This window comes from Marmota flaviventris, chromosome 5 (genome assembly GCF_047511675.1).
Source record: "Marmota flaviventris isolate mMarFla1 chromosome 5, mMarFla1.hap1, whole genome shotgun sequence".
Lineage (NCBI taxonomy): Eukaryota > Metazoa > Chordata > Mammalia > Rodentia > Sciuridae > Marmota > Marmota flaviventris.
Window position 1 is genome coordinate 157,151,655 of NC_092502.1, and position 20,630 is coordinate 157,172,284.

The following is a 20,630-nucleotide window of genomic DNA, read 5'->3' on the forward strand; positions in this document are numbered from 1 at the left end:
TTATGCTCCATTGTGTACAATGAATTGAAATACATTCTGCTGTCATGTATAACTAAGTAGAATAAATAAAACATAAAAAATTATAATGCACCAACAAAAAAACATGGAATAAAAGAAAAAGTTCTGCCTCTAGACTTCAGTATTATCTCCTACCTGTGGGCCTAGTCTACAAATTTTAGACTTACCAACCCCCACAACTGCATGAGCCAATTCCTTAAAATAAATCTCTTAATTTATGCACCCTATCAGTTCTGATTGTCTAGAGAATCTTTAATGATGTATCCCCAACGTCTTCCTGAATGTCTCTCCGTTCTACCCACTACCCCCCCCCCCCCACATACAAACATTCCAACATTAAACTCCAAATCATCCTGGTGAACTCTGCATAAATTTCAACTTGGCAATGTAGAAATTATTACAAAGTTGCTGTTAATCTTGGTCCAAACTCAGCTCCACATACAGTTAGAAATCATTCAGGATTTCAAGTCCCATTAGTCATATCTCTACTGGCAAAGCAATGTGAAAAACTAGGGCAATTATCTAGTCTGTGAGCTCCCTGGAGACAGGCCTGGCAGAGGCAGCTTCATTTATATCCCACACAGACCCAGGTGTTGACATGCGGTGGCTGATCAATACGTGCTGAGCTGAGAGAGGCGGGGGGCGCTGCCACTTCCCTGCCCTGCCAGCCCACAGTGGCCTCAGAGCCAGGCAGACCTGGCTCACCTGAGCTCACCTGCTAATGGTCTTAATTCTGTGACACATTAAAGAATAGCCATCTTACAAGAGTGGTAATTATTTGGAACCAGAAATCAGGAGAACTCATTAGTTAGAGTACAATTTATAAACTGACTAAAATGAAAAGGGGGCAGTAAAAATGTCATTGCAGAAAATAGATGACACATTAAACCTTAATTAATTGCATGTCACTTAAAAAAGGAACAAACTGCAAAATTAAAATCTTAATGAACACTGCGTGAAAGAGACATTTTTCAAATGCTAATGGAAAACGAAAGGAACAGCTGTCCAGAGCGCAGCGTCCTTCTTCCTGTTGTTCCCCACCTTTTCAAAATGCTCAGAAAATACAAACACCCCAAAGAACAAGAGCCATTGTGACTGCCATGCAGTTCTAGGATCTGAGTGGTGCTTAATTAGGGATTCACTTCCTAAGAAACCACTGCTAAGGGTGACATTGATGGCCAGGACATAGCAGGTAAATTATGAATGACAAGCACAGTTACCCTTCAGTGTCCACAGGGGATTGCTTCCAAGACCCCCATGGACACCAAATTCCAAGGATGCTCAAGTCCCTTGTAGAAAATGGCATGATCTTTGCATATAACCCATGCACTTCCATAGACACCAAACCATTTCTAGATTACTTACAAAACCTAAGGCAAGGTAAATGCTGTGTAAACAGTTGCTAGGCTGTATTGTCTAGTGACCAGTGACAAGGTAACAGGTCTGTACCGGTTCCATACAAATGCATTTTTTAGAGATATTTTATATCTGTAGTTGCCTGAATCCATGGAACAGAACCCAGGACATGGGAAGATCAACTGTACTGATGATTAACATTTTACTTGAATACCTTTAAACGGATATAGAGAACTTCCAAAATGCCACTGTGTCCATCTTCTCCCCTGACACCACCAGCATCCTTGCCTCCTACCCAACAGTACTCAAACCTGTGGACCAAGGGTGGGCTCTTGCCAATGGGTCCACTTGCCAACTTGCTGACAGCTAAGAGTGGTCTGCACAAAATCATCTTCTATTTTATTCAAAGCAACATACTCAGTTCTAGGCAATGGATCATAATGGTCTAGCCTAAGACTGCCCAGCCTCAGCATTATTGGCATTTTTGGCCATGCTTGTGGTGAGGGCTGTCCTGTGCAGTGAAGGACTTCTAACAGCATCTCTGGTGACTACTCAAGAGATATCAGTAGCACTCCACCAGTTGTGACAACCAGCAATGTATCCAGCTGTTACCAAATGTCACCTGGGGGGCAATATCGTCCCTGACTCTGAACCGGTCTAACCTAATGACTGAAGTCTGCTTCCCATTTGTCCGGCTGCCTGTATCCAAGCAACCTGGTGCTGGCCAGAGCCCTATGGGGTATTCACCTCCTGAGAACAGGGACAAGTGAATTTGCTGCTGTTACCACTGTCTCCTACCAGAGGTCTGGTGACTCTCTTGGAATCAAGAGGTGACAAAGCAGGAAGCTAAGGGAATTGATGAATAGGAGAAGAAAATCAGGTCCATGTTGTCTTCTCTGAACCAAGACCAGCTTTGGACAGTGACCACCAACCTTAAAACTCCTAGTGAGATATGAGGAAAAGACCTGTTTTCTCGAATCCACTCTCAAGCCAGGACTTCTGCTACTGCAGTGGAAAACATCCCAAACTAGTGCCAAAGGGGAAAAAATGCATGTTCCCGCCCTCTCAGTTCACTTTCCCCTGGGAGTCAGCCAGGCCCCCAAGGACAGTGGGCGGTGGGTGCAGTAGTCACGTTCTTTCTTCTCCACCAGCCCCCACCCTGACGGCATCCTTCCTAGGCAGCCCAGCCCAGGCCGCCCTCCTGCCACAGGAGGTGACACACCACAAGGGTGGGCCAGCCCTGCCAGCTTCCTGCTGGGCCACCTCTAGCCTGTGTCTGGGGAACCGGGTATGTAATCAGCGCAGCAAGTCAGGATTGCAGGGTCACGGGGGAGAGCCTGCCGTCCAGCCCAGTGGGACTGAGGAGCCACCTCCATGGCACGGCAGGTGGGAAAGGTGTACCCTGCCCCCATGTGGGGCCAGAATTGGAAGATAAATCCCCAGTGTCCTTGTCCCTTGGGGTATCTCCCAGATGAATTCTGCTCATCTCTCAGAGGGTCCAGCAGGAATGAGTCCCAGTCACCCACCAGCAACCTGCTCAGGAGCCCGAAGTCACCGCATTAGCATTGTCTCTTCCTAACTCACTCCCCCCACCGGCACCCTGCCAGGCTGCTTCCCCAAAGCAATCTTTGAAAAAATCTCCTTGTCCCCAAGTCCTGGTCTCAGGGTTTGATTTGGGGGTGGAGGGGTGTGGTATGAATTTCCTGAGTTAATTTTTCTCTAATAACGTGAAACAACTCCAGTGTGGCAAATTCTCAGTTCACAAAAAATTCCCATTTTCCTCATAAACAGAAAGCAACGTCTTAGTATAAGTCCCTGGTTTACCAGAAGTCTAGTCAGGGCTTGCCGGAGATGAGCAGGACCGTGGAGCAAGAACACGGTGTCTTTTCTGGCTCTTCATCTTCCTTTTAATCTGTGTGCTCCCTGGAATTGTGCAAGATGCAGGCCTTTGATTTTTCCTCCTCCCGCGGCAGCAGCCTTGCTTTACGCCGCACTTCAGTACAAACAGGAGCTCTCGAAAGCAACCTGGAACTGGCAATCTCCATAAAAAAATCCTGTCCTCCATGCGGCTTCTCAGAGCCACTGATTTAAATAGACTTGTCACTCTGGGACATTAATATTCCACTGAATCAACAAGGTTCTGCTGCCTCCCTTGGGATTGTCATCAGCACAGACAACAGTATTAGGAAGCCAAACCCAAAGACCCACTGAATCAGGTTTCCAGAATCCGGTTATATTTTTTATTTAAATTAGAATTTCTGATACTTCTAACATTCTTTTGTTCTACTGCACATGCAGACCCAAGCTGATCTGTACCTGTACATTACAGATGGTGAGAAAATCTAAACAGTTGAGGGTTTCATGCAATTTGATCATTCATCACATATAAGCTGAAATGTTTGCTATTGAAAATAAACTGCAACTCAGAAACTAAGGTGCAGAAAAACATCCAGGAAACGAAGATCACCTCCTCTGAAGAACTTAGAAAGGCATGTTTTTATATGTAGTAACAGTTTCCCACTTTACTTTTCAAATTATCACAGGATGACTGTTTTGCAGTTAACTCCTGGGTAACCTTCCTAAGCTATACATAGACTCACTCCATGTTGAAGGGTCTGTCGATCTAAAAGAAATGCTCAGGCTGTTGGGAACTTTCAATGCTTTAAGTTCTCCTGATATGGATATGTTTAAATGGAAATAAGAGACATAAAAATAGTTGAGAATTGTAATCTAACTTAGTAGTGACAATAGCAAATGACCACTCCCAACTAAAGCCTAAGGGGGCAGCTTGAATGCTCCCTGGAAAAGGTCTCATCTTTATTTTAGACAATGTGGAACCAGCTGGGAGGGAGAAACATATCTAAGAAGGAAAAGATCTTCTCTTTTTTCATCCTTTCTCACTTACTAGTTATATCAGTAGTTGCTGTTCCCGCCCCCCACCCCCCGGCCTCCGCAGAGGATGTTTGGCAGTGCCTGGGACATTTCTGGCTGTCATGACTGGGGATACTTCAGCCATCTAGAGGGTAGAGGCCAGGGACATCACTGAACAACCTACAGCTGTCGGAACCTCCCCCCGCCCCCACCACATGAACTTATCTGGCCCCAAATCTCAAGATCATGCCAAGGTTAAGAAACCCCTGAGTTACATGCTTACTACCCTAGTAAGTTGAGGATCTCATCACAGGATATTTTTTCAAAGAGAAAAATATGCCTTGTTCTTTTATTCACTTAATGAATAACATAAACTCCCTAATAACAGTAACAACACAATCCTAAGCGACATGCCCTGATGGCAGGCATCTAGGGTGGCCCTGGCAAGAGAGAGCTCCCTCCCTCAGCGCCATCACGGCTTCCATCCCTGAGAAGAGGAAACCACGGTCCAGAAAGGCAAGTGACTGCCGCAGGTATGGAGCTGGGTCGAAGCCTGCGCCCTGGCTTTCTGGGTCACTTACCCCCCCCTCCCCGCTCTGTAGCAGCACAGTGCAGAGGGAAGCCCGAGGCATGGACAGGCAGGGCCTGTGCCCACAAGGGCTCCAGACTTCACTGGGGGAGAACTCCCAGGGGGGACAGGGAAGAGCGTCTACAGACCCGATGTCTAATCTGTAACCACAACTGGGGGGTACAGGTGACCTTAACACCCCGCCCATCGCCCCCAGCACCATCTCCCCAAGAGATATGGAGGGCATTTCTGAGATGCTATAAATACTGCAGCAAATGCCGGAAACTTCTAAGAGACCCAAAGAAGACGAAATGACAATGATAGTGAGACTGAGCCCCTCATGTTTTCCAGGGCGATTAGAAGGCAATTGACCCCCCCCCACCAAAAGGAAAAAAAAAAGTTGGTAATTCAAATTAACTTGTTGGGAAAAAATGCATTTGATGTGACTGACACTCTGTCAGTTGAAAAAGTAAATTACTAAAAATCTGCACTCAATTAAAACTCAATCCAAAAGTAATAAAAGCAGATGAAGCTTCTGCCACTCCTAAGAGCATCCCACAATCACCATTTAACTAGGAGGGACCACTTCTCACTGACACAGGACAGGCAGGGCCTAAACTCTGCTGAAACCTAGCTCTTGCTTTTCAAAACTAAAACTGCCACTGAATCAAAACCACAACCAATGGGATTAATTATGATCCTTTTATATTTCTAAGTAGATTTGCAATCTTCAAAACCTCTATCCTTGTTCTTTGAGTTTATTTGTCCTATAGCATCCTGTAAGACTCGGAGTTTAAAGCAGGAGGAAAAAAATTAAAAGTTGTAAATCCCCAAATCCCAGATGGATGGAAGAAAAACAGGCTCAGGTGGGGGTGCACCACACAATGCCGAGTCATAAACAATACATGAAGACAAACTGTCACAGGCCAGAGGCAACCAGGAACACATGACAACTAGACGGGGAGCCAGCTGGGGTCCTGGGACAGAGAAGGAGCATTAACGGAGGAGACGGGATCTGGAAGACTCTGATGGCATTCCCAGGAGAACCACCATCTGAATGTTGGCCCCCCCAGACTTCATAGGTGTGGCACTCCATACCCAAGGGGATGGTATGAAGAGGTGGGGGTTTTAGGAGGTGCTTGGTCACAGGATGGGCCTCAGGAATGGGATTGGTGCCCTCATGCAAGAGGCCAGAGGGTGCCCCCAGCCCTTCCAACAGGGGAGGACATGACAAGAGGGAACAGGCCCCCACCGGACATCAGTCTGCTGGTACCTTGATCTTGGCTTCCCTGCCTCTGAACTGTGAGCAATAAACATATTGTTTATAAATCATCCCGTCTGGTATTTTGCTATAGCAGCAAGAATGGACTAAGAGAGGGAAAATGTCAGCTCTTCAGGAACTCGTAGCACTAAGCAGAATTGGCTGACCCCCGTGCCACAGCCAAAAATAAAGATAAATTAAGGCAGCAAAATGAATACGAGCAACAGCTATTGGATATTGAGTGCATTACATGTACTTAGACACATCTTCTCCCTTAATTCTCCAAATAACCCGGTGAGGTGGCACTAAAGACTATCCCTGACCCCAGTTTCAAGTCAGGAAAAGAATTAAGAGGTTCATCAGAAGGAATTTAGTTTAGTAGCTCATTAAAACTGCATAGCCCTTGAGAGTTTATAAAGTAAACTATTTCGTCCTCAGGAAGGAGGGACAGAAAGAGGTCATTACCCCCATTTTGCAGATGGGGACCCGGTGAGTGTCTTCTCCAGGCTGACAAGGACCTAAGGGACAAAGGGGGCTGCCCTGTTGATCCCAAGCTGAAGCCTGGAACTTTCCACTGACTCTGGAAACTGCCACACAACACATCATCCTGCAGCTCAACTGCCAGCGAGCAGGAGGCAGCCTGGTCCGGACCACCCCCTCCTGTACCCACTCCAACAGCATCGGACCACCCCCTCCTGTGCCCACTCCAACAGCCGTGGGCCCACCCAGGGCCAAGACCAGAATGCACATTTCTGAAGAGCAGATGTGCACAGGGTTGGGAGCAGATGTGTGGGTGGGAGGAAGCCAAGGGCAAGGGAAGGCGTCACTCCTCCCAGAGCTCAGCACTGACCTGTCAGCGGCTGGCTGTGACCCTCTCCGCAACCCTGAAGGCAACTGTCACCACCTCAACAAAGAACCCATTCTTTATGGCATCTGCCAGGCTGTTTCCATGGGGATGATCCGTCTCTTTCGGGGACGTTCTTTAAAGGAGTCAGTTATTTCCAGGGCCCACAGGTGAGAGGGACAAGAGGCACGTACCTGCGAGCATCAGGGCTCTGACGCACTCTGTCCGGCCCTGCATAGCTGCTTTCATCAGGGCGGTGAAGCCAAACACGTTCCTCCTTTCAAGGTCAAGACCAGGGAAATAGTTCAACAGGTAGTTGGTGATGGTGGCGTGCCCTGAAAGAGAACGGTGCACGTGTGGGTCTCACGAGGCCTCCAGAGGGACTGGGGTGTGTCGGGGCGTGGCGCAGGAGGAAGCCAGGCCCCGGGCAGCTTCCTGCTCTGCACGTTTTCCTCTCTGATCTCCAGGCAATCCTTCTGGAGCCCAGGAAGCAGGAGGAGGCAGGGGCCCCTGTCCTGGCCACATGGATGTCTCAGGTTCACTCAGGGCCCTTCAGCCACCCACCTGAGTGGTGCAGGGTCCCACCGTGCGGCAGAGGAGGCTGGGCAGGGACAGCAGTGTCATCACAGGCGGGCGCTGGCAGCTCCCAGCTGGAGCCGCTGGGGCAGACAGAAGCTAAGCTAGGAATGAGCCTCCGAAGCATTTCCAAGTGCTCCGGTGCTTCAGGGAGGAAAAGCTCATCGTCATAGCAAAGAGATAACACCAGCTCACGCTCACACCTCTGCTGCCACTCAGAAGAGAGTGTCTGTCCCTCCCTCCCTCCCCACCCCCCACTCACACATGATCACAAGGAGGCTGCCTCAGCCACAACCCTGAGCAGTTGAGAAGATTCAGGAAACTCATTGGGGATTATAGATTTCTCCCCTTTCTCATCTTGCTCCTCCAAAAACGGATCCAATTTTCTGCTTATTGCCAGAGATACTCTCAAAAAGCCCAAGGTGCTCTCAGTCGGGGTGAATAAGGAGACCATTGTGCAAAAGGCAATAGTTCAAGCATCCACCCCTGGAAAACCCTGTCTCAAGTAGAGCTTCCTGAGACACAAGGTGGCTCCTGGGTCTGCCACCCAAGCCCAAGGCTAGCCCACCCCCTCAGTCTTTCTGTGCTGGACTCCCCCGACCACACACACACCCGACCACAGACACACCTCGATTCCCTACAGCATCCTGGGTTGGATCACTCTGGGGTGCAGCTGTCCTGGGCACTGAAGGACGGCTAGCAGCACCTGGTCTCGACCCACGAAGTGCCAGCAGCAACGAACCCCCAACTCCTGCCCCAACTGTGGCAACAAAATATGGGCCCAGACACTGCCACCTGTCCCCTGGTAGGGTGGGAACGGGAGGGGGTAAATCACCTGGGTTGAGAACTACTGACCTAGAGGACCCTTCCGCACTGTCCCAGGACCAACCACACCAAGTGGGAAACAGGTCCTCTCCCAGCGCCTTTGTCCCTGGCCCTGGCTAGCCACCCCCCTCAGCTGCCTGCCCCATCCTGGCCCCTGCAGGTGATGGTGAGCATTCCCTTGGGGATGTCAGCAGTCTGCACAAGTCCCTTTTGCAGAGCCCCGGGGAGGTGCTGGGTGTGCAGCCACATCCGTCCTTACATACCAACAGCCTCCCAGGTCACTCCAACGCTGTTAGGCCCAGCTCCACGTCAGGGCCACAAGCTTGGACGTCATGGACACTTCCCTGCACTCCTCTGGTTAACTCAGCATCTCCCCCACCCCAAGGAAGCCCCCAGCCTTAGAGGAGCCAGGACCCCCAGGGTTAGACTCTCCAATTTCAGGACAGAGGCCTCCAATGGGTGGCACTGTGTGTGGGGGAGAGGAGGTGAGGCCATCATTCTCCTGAGGTGGGACAGAAATGAGACTCTGCCTGCAGACTGAGAGGGCTGAGTGAGCTGGAGGCTGCCAGCTGCCCCGAGAACCCTGCCTCCCTGCCGAGGCCCAGGCCTCCCCCAGGGCCCGGCGCCAGCTTCAGCATCACGAGAACAGAATACCAGAACCTGTGGATGCACTCAGTGGCTCCTGTCTTCCCCATGACAGCCACCCTGTCAACCACGGCACCCGGGCTGGAGCCCAGAGCCTCCCTCTGTGGACACAGACACACATCAAAAATGGAACATCTGAGGCTCCTGGACACGATGACCACATGCGCTGTGGGATGTCGGATGGGAACCGGGGACAGGAAAATCTGGGGAAATCCAAATAAAGAGGGGACTTCCGTTAATAACAACACATGGCCACAGGCTCAGTCCTCGGTCAACAGCGTTACACTATCGCAGATCTGAGCCACAGAGGAAACTGGGATTCACAGGAATTCTTTGTACAATTTGCAGTTTTTCTCTAAGTCTAAAGTGTTCTGAAATCTAAAATCTGTTTTTAAAAAGAAGAGAATGAGCTCAGGGCCATTCCAAAAGAATGCAAGGCAGGGACAAGGATTCCCAGCCACTGCCTGGTGAGGATCCTATCCATCCTGTTCGCCAGCGCTACCCTGTGGCCGGAGGTCACCAGGATGCTGGGGTAGGTGCACACAGGAGACAGAGGATGGTGGCCAGACCCGGAGGGCAGGAGGAGGGAGACAAGTAGTTGATTCAGCGTGCTTCTAACCAAGTGAGTGGACGGGCCACAGCGCAAGAGCAGGAGGAAAGCCACAGCCAACTCTGGCTCCACCCCGGCCCCAGGCTCTGGGTCCATGTAGCAATGGCGTCTCCACCCAGAGCACGTCTGAGGTGGTAGAAGTCCCTGGTACCCGAGCCTGAGGGGCCGCTTGGCCTGGCCCACTCCTGTGCTTCCTGGTTGACTACCCACCAAGCATGTGGGAAATTTTGAACTTTTTACGGTCTAAAGCCACCTGCCTCATGGCAAGCTCCTCTCCTAGGAGATGACTCACCTCCTACTTCAGAGGGAACAGAAACCACAGAAGGGAACCCCTCAGCTTTCCCCCATCATCCCACAAACTGCCCCACGTCACCAGCAGTCTCCTAGTGAACACCCAGGGGAGTGTGACAAATATTCATCAAGTGAAAAAGACGGGAAGCTTCCTTCTTCTCCCCTCGCACGCAGAAGCTCATTTATTAAAAGGTTTCTGATTATCAAGACAACACAACTAATCACTGATTCATTCAACGATTCCTGAGGCCGGTTAGGGGGTAAGGATCGTGCCGTCACTAAGAACATAGTAACAAATGAAACGGGGACTCCTTGATTCCAGGAAAGCAAACAGAAAATAAAAAGACTAGAGAATTTAGGTTGCCTAAAAACCTGACTGCTGTCACTCCAGGTGCTCAAAATGTAGTTCCCCCAACGAGGCCAGTAGAGGGAACTGTCGGCTTTGGAAATACAGCATCCCACCGGCCAGAAGGAGAGCAGGACTCTCCCAGGAATTCTTCCCCAGAGCAGGGGGGGAGCAGATGGGGGAGCAGAGCTGGCTGCCTGCAGGACAGGCCGGAGACTGATGGAGGGTGGGGCTGGGCTGCCCGGCTCCCTCCTGCCTGCCCAGCTCAGAGAGGGGCGGTACCCTGCTCCCAAGGAAGGACCTCACAGGAATACAGAGGCCCACAGGAAAATGCTGGGCAGGGGCAGGAAACTCGGGATTTGCCAAGCCCTTTAGGAAGCAATTCAGAACAATCTCTGTGCATTTCTTCTCTCCCTCTGTGCTTGCTTCTGGCCTGGGAGGCTGGCCTCCTCCTGCACCTGCTGGGGTTGCTACCCCTGAAGTTTCAGACGGGCTCATCAGGAGACCGGCCTGGTCTCCCTGGCCCAGCCCCAGCTTGGAGTGGTCGCCTTCTCGGCCTGGGCCACCCTCACAGGGTCTGTCTCAACCCTGCCCTGCCACCTGGAGTGAGTTCCTTCATCAGTGCCTCTAGGCTGCTTGCCACTCACTCCGCTTCCTGCCACCTGGGCTGACACCGCAGACAGTCATGCCTGCTCACAGAACCCCAGTGCAGCCTTGATCACGTGGTTCATTCAAGACCTGCCCACCCAGTAGCTGTGGGGCACGTAAGTGAGCCTCGGTTCCTCCATTCCACACAGTATCTTCTTTTAAAACAAATACTTATTCAGCAAGTCCTTCAAGAAGAAGGGCTGTGAGGAGAGCCAGGTCCAATAAGCAAAAGCAACATGCTCCCTCCTCCTTGCCACACTTGGGTCTCAGTGGAAAGTACAGGGAGCACAGGTCACCCTCAGGAGGGTGGCTGTGAGGACCAGGAGGACACAGAAGGAGCTCCTAGCCAGACCAAGGGCAGAGGATTACAATCAGAAGCTTATCCTGGTTGTGCAAGTTACAAGTGTGTGTACACGTGTGTGAGGTCTGACTGCAGCTGGCTGCACCGTGGCTCCTGAGGACCCAAGTGCTGACTTGGAACAGAGAGTCAGGAAGGGGAGAGGGGCTCTCTCTTCCACTCCCTCTTTCTCTCATATTAATTCTGCTGTGATTTTCTTTTAATTGTCAGCACCTATTGCTACAACTTTTGGAATCATCAAGCGGATGATTATAGAATGGTGTTGGAGTAGACCACCTCCTGGTTGGAGCAGAAGAGCTCCCCTTGGTAAAAGTGGAAGCTGTGAGCAGCTCCTCATTCCCTTCCTGGTTTTCACATTAACATCATAGTCTCTGTGTTCCTCTACGGACACCTCACTTGGGGTAGTGGAGACAGGCCACCTTGGGGAAGCAGAAGGGATTATTACACCAATTAAGTAAATCAGGGCAAAAGTCTGGCAGAGCCCTGCAGATGAGAAGCAGGGGTGGGGGTAGAGGTGGTCTTCATGGATGCCCTGAGACCCACCCTCACACTCTTCAACACCCTGGACATGTGAGACCAAGATGAGCCCTGTGCCTGGGGGGTCAGCCTTCTCCAGAGGTAACCCCAGGCAGAGGGTGGGCTGCCCCCTGCTCCCATGGCAGCCCCACCACACTTGGCTGAGAAGAAATCTGTAGTGCAGGTGTTAGGTAGTAGTGAGCAATGAGCAGGAATGCATGGCTAGGTCACAGGTGTTCTTGGAATTACTTTAGTGTCTTCTTTAAACCACTTGCAAAATGGAAAAGGAAGCAAAGGGCGGCAGTTAATTTGTAGAAAATAAACCAAAGCAAAGGAACAAATGGAAAGCACGTCAAAAGATAAGGATCAATGGGTTTATCTCTTGACAGGGTCCGCTGAGGTTGATGTGAAGCTAGGAATTACGGCTGTAAGTGTCTCCATCTGTCTGGGAAGGAAGATTCCTTTAGTAGTGCAGGTGCACTAAGGTAACTCCTGACCAGCTGCTGACCCCAGTGCCCACATTAACATGGGGTTGACTTGTAGCTGAAGTCCTGCTAAATAGGACGTCCACCATGACGGTTCCAGAGAGAACCAACTAAGGTCAAAACTCCACCTCCCGACGTGAAGGAGTTGAACACCTGATTGGCAAAGAGTACAGAGGTGGTCCCCAGCTCTCAACATCAAACAGTAAAAAATTGGGGACAGCGTCGTCTCCTTTGTTGTTCTCTGCTCAGAGACGAGTCTCGCTTTGCTTTTACTTTGCTTTCATCTCCCTTTCTCTTTACTATCACTTATAATATTAAAGTTCTCTTGCTTGGCTTTTGGTGTCTGGCTTTAAATTTTCTTTCATCGGAACACAGGAACAAAGGTTTGGAGTTTCACCTCCCTCCCTGACACAGGGATGTCTGCAGGGTGGGAGCAGGACCCACCCTGTTGAGTGCTTCCTGCCATAGCCCAGGTCCTGGTCCTGGGCCGAGCCACTGCAGCCCTTCCTTCCCTAGGACACAGGCCTCCTGGGACTCAAGTCAGGGCTGGGCAAGGGCAGCCCAATGCAAGAGAAAGAAAATCTCCTGGTCAGTGTGAGGACAGTGACGTTCAGAACCAAGTGGGGCAGCCACAGGATCCGGGCAAGGTGCAAGGCAGATTCAGGGCAGGAAGGAAGAGGAGCAGGGGCTGTGAGCCAGGGCCTGTCCAGCGCAGAGCTCACAGCCCATGAAGCTGGCCTTGTTCCTGGAACCAAAAAGGGCAGATCCCCTTCAGGGTGGCGAGTTGAAGGGGCTCAACATTGAAGTAATCTCACCTCCAATCAAAGTTCATCAACAAAGGGACATGAAGGGAAGGAAGTGGGGATGAGAATAGGAAAGACGGTGGAATAAATCAGACATAACTCTCCTATGTTCATATATGAATATACGATCAGTGTAACTCCACGTCATGTATAACCACAGGACAGGATCCTCATTAGAACAAGTTCTACTCCACCTGGCAAAATACACTCTCCTGTCGTGTCTACTTAAAAATAATAACAACAAAAAATTTCAGCAGCAAAACTATAAAGGATGTTTGCAGGGCAATGGGGGGAGTTTGACTATCAGTCTGAGATATAATAAATAATTTCATTGAATCAATGTGGAATTTGTTGGATGTGGCAGGGATGCATTTTGCACGCTGTTGAGGAGATCCTGCTGGAGTAGGTCAGGGTGGGTGTCTGCCACTAACTCTAATGGGTCAGCAGAGAAAGCAGCAGATTGGCACAGTTGCTGGCCACTGTGGAATCTTATGGGCAGATTCTCTTACTTTTCATTCAACTGTTCTCAATTTCTCAGACCAAAGTTTTGGGCCACACGTGGTGGCACACACCTACAATCCTAGCAGCTCAGGAGAGGCTGAGGCAGGAGGATCTCAAGTTCGAAGCCAGCCTCAGCAATTTAGCAAGGCCCTAAGCAACTTAGTGAGACCTTGTCTCAAAGGAAGAAGAACAGAAAGGGCTGGGATGTGGCTCAGTGGCTCAGCACCCTGGGTTCACCCCTGGTACCAACAGGCAAACAGATACAACTGGGGGAACTACTTGCCAACTGGAGCTTTCTAAAGAAAGCACTGGGAAATGGCCACCAAACCAGGTAGTGGAGGACCTGAGGGGTTTCCCTGGACCCTGGAGTGAAAGGATGGAGACAGAATGGTGAGAGAAAACTGGAGCTGGACAGGTGACCTCATCTCCAGGTCCATGGACACCCAAGGGGGACACCAACAAAACAAGGCAGATTCGGAGCCAGAGATGGGGGCGGGGGAGTTTCCTAAAGGAAAAGCACTGAGTTTAACTCAAACACAAAAAGGACTGAGGCGCACACAGTGGGGGTTTTGGATTCCTCTCCCAGTGTCAAGGGTGGGGTGGGAGCTCCTCCAGGTACGGCACCGTTTTACCTTTTTCACTGCTGGGACTGAAAGATCTGACCAGAACAATGTAGAGAAGGAAAGTTTAATTGAAGGCTCAGTTTCAGGGGTGTTAGTCCATAGAAGGCCAGCTCCATTGCTCAGGGCTCAGCAGGGCATCATGGTGGGAGAGGATGGCAGAGGGAAGCTCACATGGTGATCAGGAGGCAGAGAGACCACTGGCCAGACAGCCCCAAGCCACGCCTTCAAGCCCACCTCCTCCGGCCACGCCCACCTCCTCCGGCCACGCCCACCACTTCGGCTGTCACTCAGTTAATTCCATCAGGGGATTCGTCACTGGCTGGTTAAGGTTCTCACAACCCAGTCATTTCACCTCTGAACCTTCTTGCACTGTCTCACACGTGAGCTTTGGGGGGACCCCCACACCCAAACCATAACAGAGACGCAGAGAGCAGGCTGGGCTCCACCTCTTCCTCTGTGAGACCAAAGGAAATGAAGGAAATGAGGAAGGAAGGGAGGGAGGGAGGGGTGCGCTATTTTTCTAGATAAATTGTTACTTACATGTGAATACAAAATAAAAAAAGTCTTAAACAGCCCCAGTGAACACTCCCGCAAATTAATCAGAAAAGGAGCCTCCTTCCCTCCCTCCCGTTCTCACACTGCTCAGGATCCTACCCTGTCCTCCGCCCTCAGGGTCCCCCATCCCAGTAAACCAGCTGTTGCCAGGAGGGACAGCGAGGACAGTGCTGTCCTCTCCACCGCCAGCCAGGCTGGCTTACTCGATGTTTCACAGCATTTCAAAGGCCCCATGGCCAGAACGAAGCCTGTATGTCTCCCACTCCCTGTTCTCTGTCCCCTCTGCAGCTAGCGCTGACCCTGTGCAGATGCCTGACCACAACGCCCGCCACTCACCCTTCTCCACTGCCCACCTCACATCCTCTGACCACAGTGCTCCAGCCACACGCTCTGGAACCTCCTGGGGCCCCATCACCACACATGAGGCCCCATGCCACTGGAATACATCCCCTTGCACCAGACCCTGGGTGATCAGGCCCCTGCCTTCTTCAAGGGCCTCTCGTCTCTCCCAGGTAACTTCATCCTACCACCAACCACCTGCTCTGTCCCTCAGACCAGCCATTCCTGAGATTCTCTCAGCTCCAGCTCAGCCCCAGGGCTTTGCAATCCATTGTAACAAAGGACCTGCCTCTGACTTCTAGAACACTGGACTCGAGCCACCTCTTCAGCAATCCCTGCCCTGAACATCCAGGCCAGATGGAGTGATCTTATTCCATGACACCCAGGGCACCCCTTCATCAGAGCCCCAACAGACAGCGCTGGGTTCCACGTCTATTTCTGCCCCATGAGCTAGAAAATGACTTAAGGACAAAGCCTCCCCGTGCTGTGAGTCCTGGTCCCTGACACGGTGCCTGGCCCTCCAGAGGTTCCTGTCACCAAGCACCTCACCATGGCCTTTCACATGCTGCTCTCAAAGTTGTGACCTCGGCTTCTAGTGCTTGGAGTCCTCAATGGAGATCACACTTAGGGAAACAGGTGTTAGCACAAACCCCGGTCCTTTCTGAGTTTCGGGAGCCCTCTGCCCTGTGTCCTGAAGGACAAGAGGGGTGCACAGACCACCTCCCACTCTGCGGAATGAAACAATCGTATACTGAGTTTCCAGTTTTCCTAGGGACCCCAATCAGATCCACCCAGGCAAGCACTGACACAGAAGCCAAGGCAGCAAGAAGGGACAGGAGGTCTGTCTTTGGGGACAACAGCAGACACTTCCTTACCAAGGTCAAGGGACAGTGTGGTTTGGAGCATTTCCTCCGGCTTCTTGGCCCTGGGCCCTGTTTGTGAACTACCTCAAGTTCCTTAATACACAAACCCTTCTCTTTCTGGTTCAGTCTGAGGCAGCTGCATTACCTGCATTTGAGGTCTTGACTGATGAGGCAGATACACAGTTGTCCCTCCTCGGGGACTTCGAGGCCTACATGCCTTATAGAAATGGCATAGAATTTGCATATAACTTATACATCTGCCTGCACACTTTAAATCTCTAGATTACTGATAACACCTACTTCAACGTAAATACTACATTAAAATCATTGTTACACTGAATTGTTTAGGGAATAATAACACGAATAAAATCTGAATGTGTTCAGTACAAACTTTGTAAAATATTTTCTACCCATGATTGATGTGGAGCCTGAGGGTACAAAGGTCTGATTATTCGTTGGAAGCCAATTTCTTGGAAAAGATGAGTTACAGACTTGGTCAAGACCTCAGTTAAGACTGAAGTGTTACCATGAGGGGAAAATGCGGGTTTCACATTGACCTCAAAAAGTGTCTGAACACAATCGAAGGAGGAGGCCAGGATGCACGTGGCCATGGTAATGTAAGTGCTGGCTTCTTGAGATGACAGTGAACAGGCCTGAGGACCTGTACCAACCCACACTTTCAGGGCCATCTCGCTAATTCAGCCTCACCTTGGTATGCTAATAGTCTAACAGCCCTCAGAAAGCAATTCCTGGTGTTCCTTTAAATCTGTAGGTAAAGTGCAAGGTCACTTCCAAGTGGATCTACTTTCATGTTCAGCTGCCACTAAAACATGGTGGAGTCTCTTCCTGTCTCTTCCTCTAGTGGGTTCACAGCACCAGCCATGACTTCTCGGGGAGCTGGCGGGCTGTGACGTTCTGGGTGAGGGGGCGGGGAGATGGGGTCTCCGGTGCAACTGCATATCCAGAGGAGCCGGCTACATCGGGAACTGGCCTGCCCCACGCTGCATTCCCCAGGAGTGGGTCACCTCCTCATGGTCCCCAACGCACAGAGAGGAGGGGCCCGCACACCCGTCAGGCCCCTCCTTGCACCTGTGAGCACAGATCGGTTTGCATCCTTCCGACACGAAGGCCACGCTGCCAGAGCAGAGCCCCAGGAGGAAGGCCAGGCCAGCTCTTACCTGCCTGCGCAGCTGTGATTAGGGCCGTGTTCCCCTCGTTGTCCTGCCAGTTGACGTCAACGTGGGGGCACTCGGCTAAGGCCACCACAGTGTCCACAAAGCCATGGTAGCAGGCGACAATAAGGCCGGTCTAGAAACGAAGAGGGGAAGCGGGTCAGAGGGGCAAAGCCTCAGCGTCCTCAACCCACCACTGACCTCCAGGCGCTGGGTAAGTGCAACAAGGACCCCCAGTCCCCAGCTCTCAGTGACACTGTGGAGCAAATCACCTGCTGGTTCACGCTCAAGGTCTTCTGATCAGATGGGAGGGAGGCATGGCGTGTGGAGAGATCAGGGAAGACTCGGCTCCACCTCAGGCCTCGGAGACGGGTAAGCGCTCGGGTGATTTAGACTGTAATACGGGGCAGGTAGGATGTGAGGACAGGGCAGGATGTGGGGCAGGGAGACTGGGGAGAAGGGGCTGTTGGACCCAGGACATGAAGGAGCCGAGGGAATGAGCCTGGGGGAGGAAGAGGGGAAACAGCCCCAGAGAGGAAACACAGAGCATCCTCAGGACCGCGCCTTCCCTGGGAGGAGTCCACAGCCAGCAGGATGGAGCAGGGTGCCGGGGGAGGAGCCCCTCAGAGCCGAGGGGAGTGGGCTGTCCACTCTGCTTCAGGTCTGGCTGCGGGGCCAGAAGCAGGCTCCAGGAGACCAGGAAGGTGGCAGTGGCCATCACCCAGCAGAGGGGCAGAGGAGAGACACGTTTGGATTCCAGACACCTTGTGAAGTTTTTCTATTAGAGTGAACATGGTTTGTGAAAGGAAGAGAAGAGCCCACGAGGACCCCAAAGTTCAGGTAAGCAACTGGGCAGATGCGGCTGCCATCAAATGAGATGGAGGAGATACTCGGAGCAGGTGCTGGGAAAGATGGCCTCGTTGACAGCCAGGAGGAGACCTGGGGAGAGGTGGACACTGTGCGGCTCTGGAGAAGAGGTCCAAACAGGATAGAGAAGCAAGCTGAAAGTTGATTCTGGAGAGCTGGTAACTAAATATCTGCCAAACCATTAGGCATATTAAATATTAATATCTGAGACCATCAACAGAGTCATGGCCGATGTGCACGCCATCAGCAACTTTATGGTAGAGGTGGCCTGATTTTCCCAGTGTCCTCTGTTCCTAGAAGGGTGATAGCATTTGAGCTCCTCTAGGACCTCTGCTGAACAGGTGGACAGCAAGGTCCACCCCAACAGCCTGAGACCACTGGTCTCCAGAAAGACAAGGAAACATAACCCCACAGCAGGTTGGTGAGTGAGGAGGAGAGCAGACGACAGGCTGCCATCGGGCATGGGTGATGGGACAGTGGACGACAGGCCCATCATCGTGCACGGGTGAAAGGACAGCTTATGACAGTCCCACCATCGTGCATGGGGACAGCAGACAACAGGCCTGCCATCGTGCATGGGTGAGGGGAGAGTGTATGTCAAGTTCACCATTGTGCACGGGTGAGGGGACAGTATATTACAGGCCCACCATTGTGCATGGGGACAGCAGACGACAGGCCCGCCATCGTGCACTGGTGAGGGGACAGTGTATGACAGGCCCGCCATCATGCATGGGTGAGGGGACAGCAGACGACAGGCCCGCCATCGTGCATGGATGAGGGGATAGCGTATGATAGTCCCACCATCGTGCATGGGGACAGCAGACGACAGGCCTGCCATCGTGCATGGGTGAGGGGACAACTTATGACAGGCCCACCATCGTGCATGGGTGAGGGGACAGCAGACAACAGGCCTGCCATTATGCATGGTTGAGGGGAGAGTGTATGTCAAGTTCACCATTGTGCACGGGTGAGGGGACAGTATATTACAGGCCCACCATTGTGCATGGGGACAGCAGATGACAGGCCCGCCATCGTGCACTGGTGAGGGGACAGTGTATGACAGGCCCGCCATCATGCATGGGTGAGGGGACAGCGGACGACACGCCCACCGTCATGCACTGGTGAGGGGATAGCGTATGACAGGTCCGCCATTGTGCACGTCTTCAGCAGCAACAGCAATGAGACCACCGGGAAGCCCCCGCCGGCTGCCAGGCACAGCATCCCACCTGCACGTCTTACACAGCGACCGTGAGAAGAGACCTGTCACCTGGTTCACAGGATGGCCTCTACAGCCTGCAGCCACTGAACTTGCCTGGGTCCCTTGGCGAGGGACACAGGAAGCCAGAATGCAAAGCTGAGTCTTGGTCCCCGCATCCCTGCACTCACTGGTGTCCACGGACCATGACGGACAGGAAGCAGCAGGTCGTGGAGGTGGAGACAAATCCATCCATGTGGCAGGTCCCTGGCTCACTGTCTCCAGTGCCCACTGGGCCCTAAGCCACAGCCCTCTCTGTGGGGTCCACAGACCCCTTATGAGGTGAGACAAAGCAACTCCACCATAAAACAGTCGGGGCCAAGGGCCTGCAGCCAGCCTTGCCCATCAGCCAAAATAAACACCAAGCCACCAAGTCCTCCCCGAGGCTCCCCAGAAAGGCTTTTCTATGGAATGAACTGTGACCCTGCAGATTGAGATGGTAAAGTCCTGACCCCCGTGCCCATGAGCGTGAACTTATCTGGAGACAGGGTCAATGTAGATGGGAGCAGTTAAGACAAGACCACACCTCAGTAGAGTAGACCCCAATCCAATGTGACTACAGTCCTACAGGAGAGGGGGGAGACACAGGGAGAAGCCATGTGACCACATGGCCATGTGACCACATGGCAGAGACTGCAGAGGACACTGAGGGCTGGCAGAGGCAGGATGAACTCTCCTCTGCAGGCCTCGGTGAAGATGGCCTCCCATGACCCCTGGGCTTCAGACTTCCCATCTCCAGACGACGGAACAAGAAAGTTCTGCTGTTTGGAGCTAGGATTCTCGGCCCTAAGAACTCAGCCCACTTTTACCAACCTTGATCCCCTGTGCACAGTGACCATCTCTCCTCTAAACTGGCTAGTGTCACTTTTCATTACAGGACAAATCTCAAAAGTGCCACAGTGGGGGGGGGGGGGGGTTTGTGGCCTCCAATATTCATCCTCTCCTCTGGTTAACATGGCGCAATTGTTCTTTGGGAAATGAGTCACTCTGAGTCAGCCCCACAGTTTCCATGGGAGTGAGCCTTCCCCCTTCCAGGGATCCCAGCTGTCACCTCTCCATCCCTGAGCACAGAGACTGGGTTGGAGAGGCATGTCACCTAACAGGGCCAATGATACAGGGGTTGAGCAAGAGCTATGGGGAGAGCTTCCGTAGCTCTGGCTGGAGGAGGGGGCAAGAGGGTGCAGGGCTCTGGCAGCCACTGTGCTCTGCTGCTGCCCAGGAGAAGGTGGTGAAGCCAGAGGGCAAGGCTCCAGTCAAGGAAGGCAGAGTGGAAAGACAGAGAACCCGGTCCTGCAGCCACGGTAAGGGCAGCTGGATCAAGCCTCACCTGACATGGTGGTTCTAGACTTTCCAATTATGTGGGGTGATAACACTTTGCACCCTTCTTTTTGTTGTTCTTTTTTTTTTAAGAGAGAGAGAGAAGAAAAGATGATA

At 51.8% G+C, this 20,630-nt stretch overlaps 1 protein-coding gene across 1 annotated transcript in view; it reads right to left on the minus strand.

Annotated features, from left to right (window-relative positions):
* Window positions 1-20,630, minus strand: part of Ankrd33b (ankyrin repeat domain 33B) — a 75,239-nt gene that overhangs the window by 9,411 nt on the left and 45,198 nt on the right. The window contains exons 2-3 of the mRNA XM_027943880.3: window positions 17,081-17,210; window positions 7,113-7,253 (exon numbers count right to left, since the gene is read on the minus strand). Of these exons, the coding sequence (XP_027799681.1) occupies window positions 7,113-7,253; window positions 17,081-17,210 (271 nt within the window). The remainder of the gene's footprint in view (window positions 1-7,112; window positions 7,254-17,080; window positions 17,211-20,630) is intronic.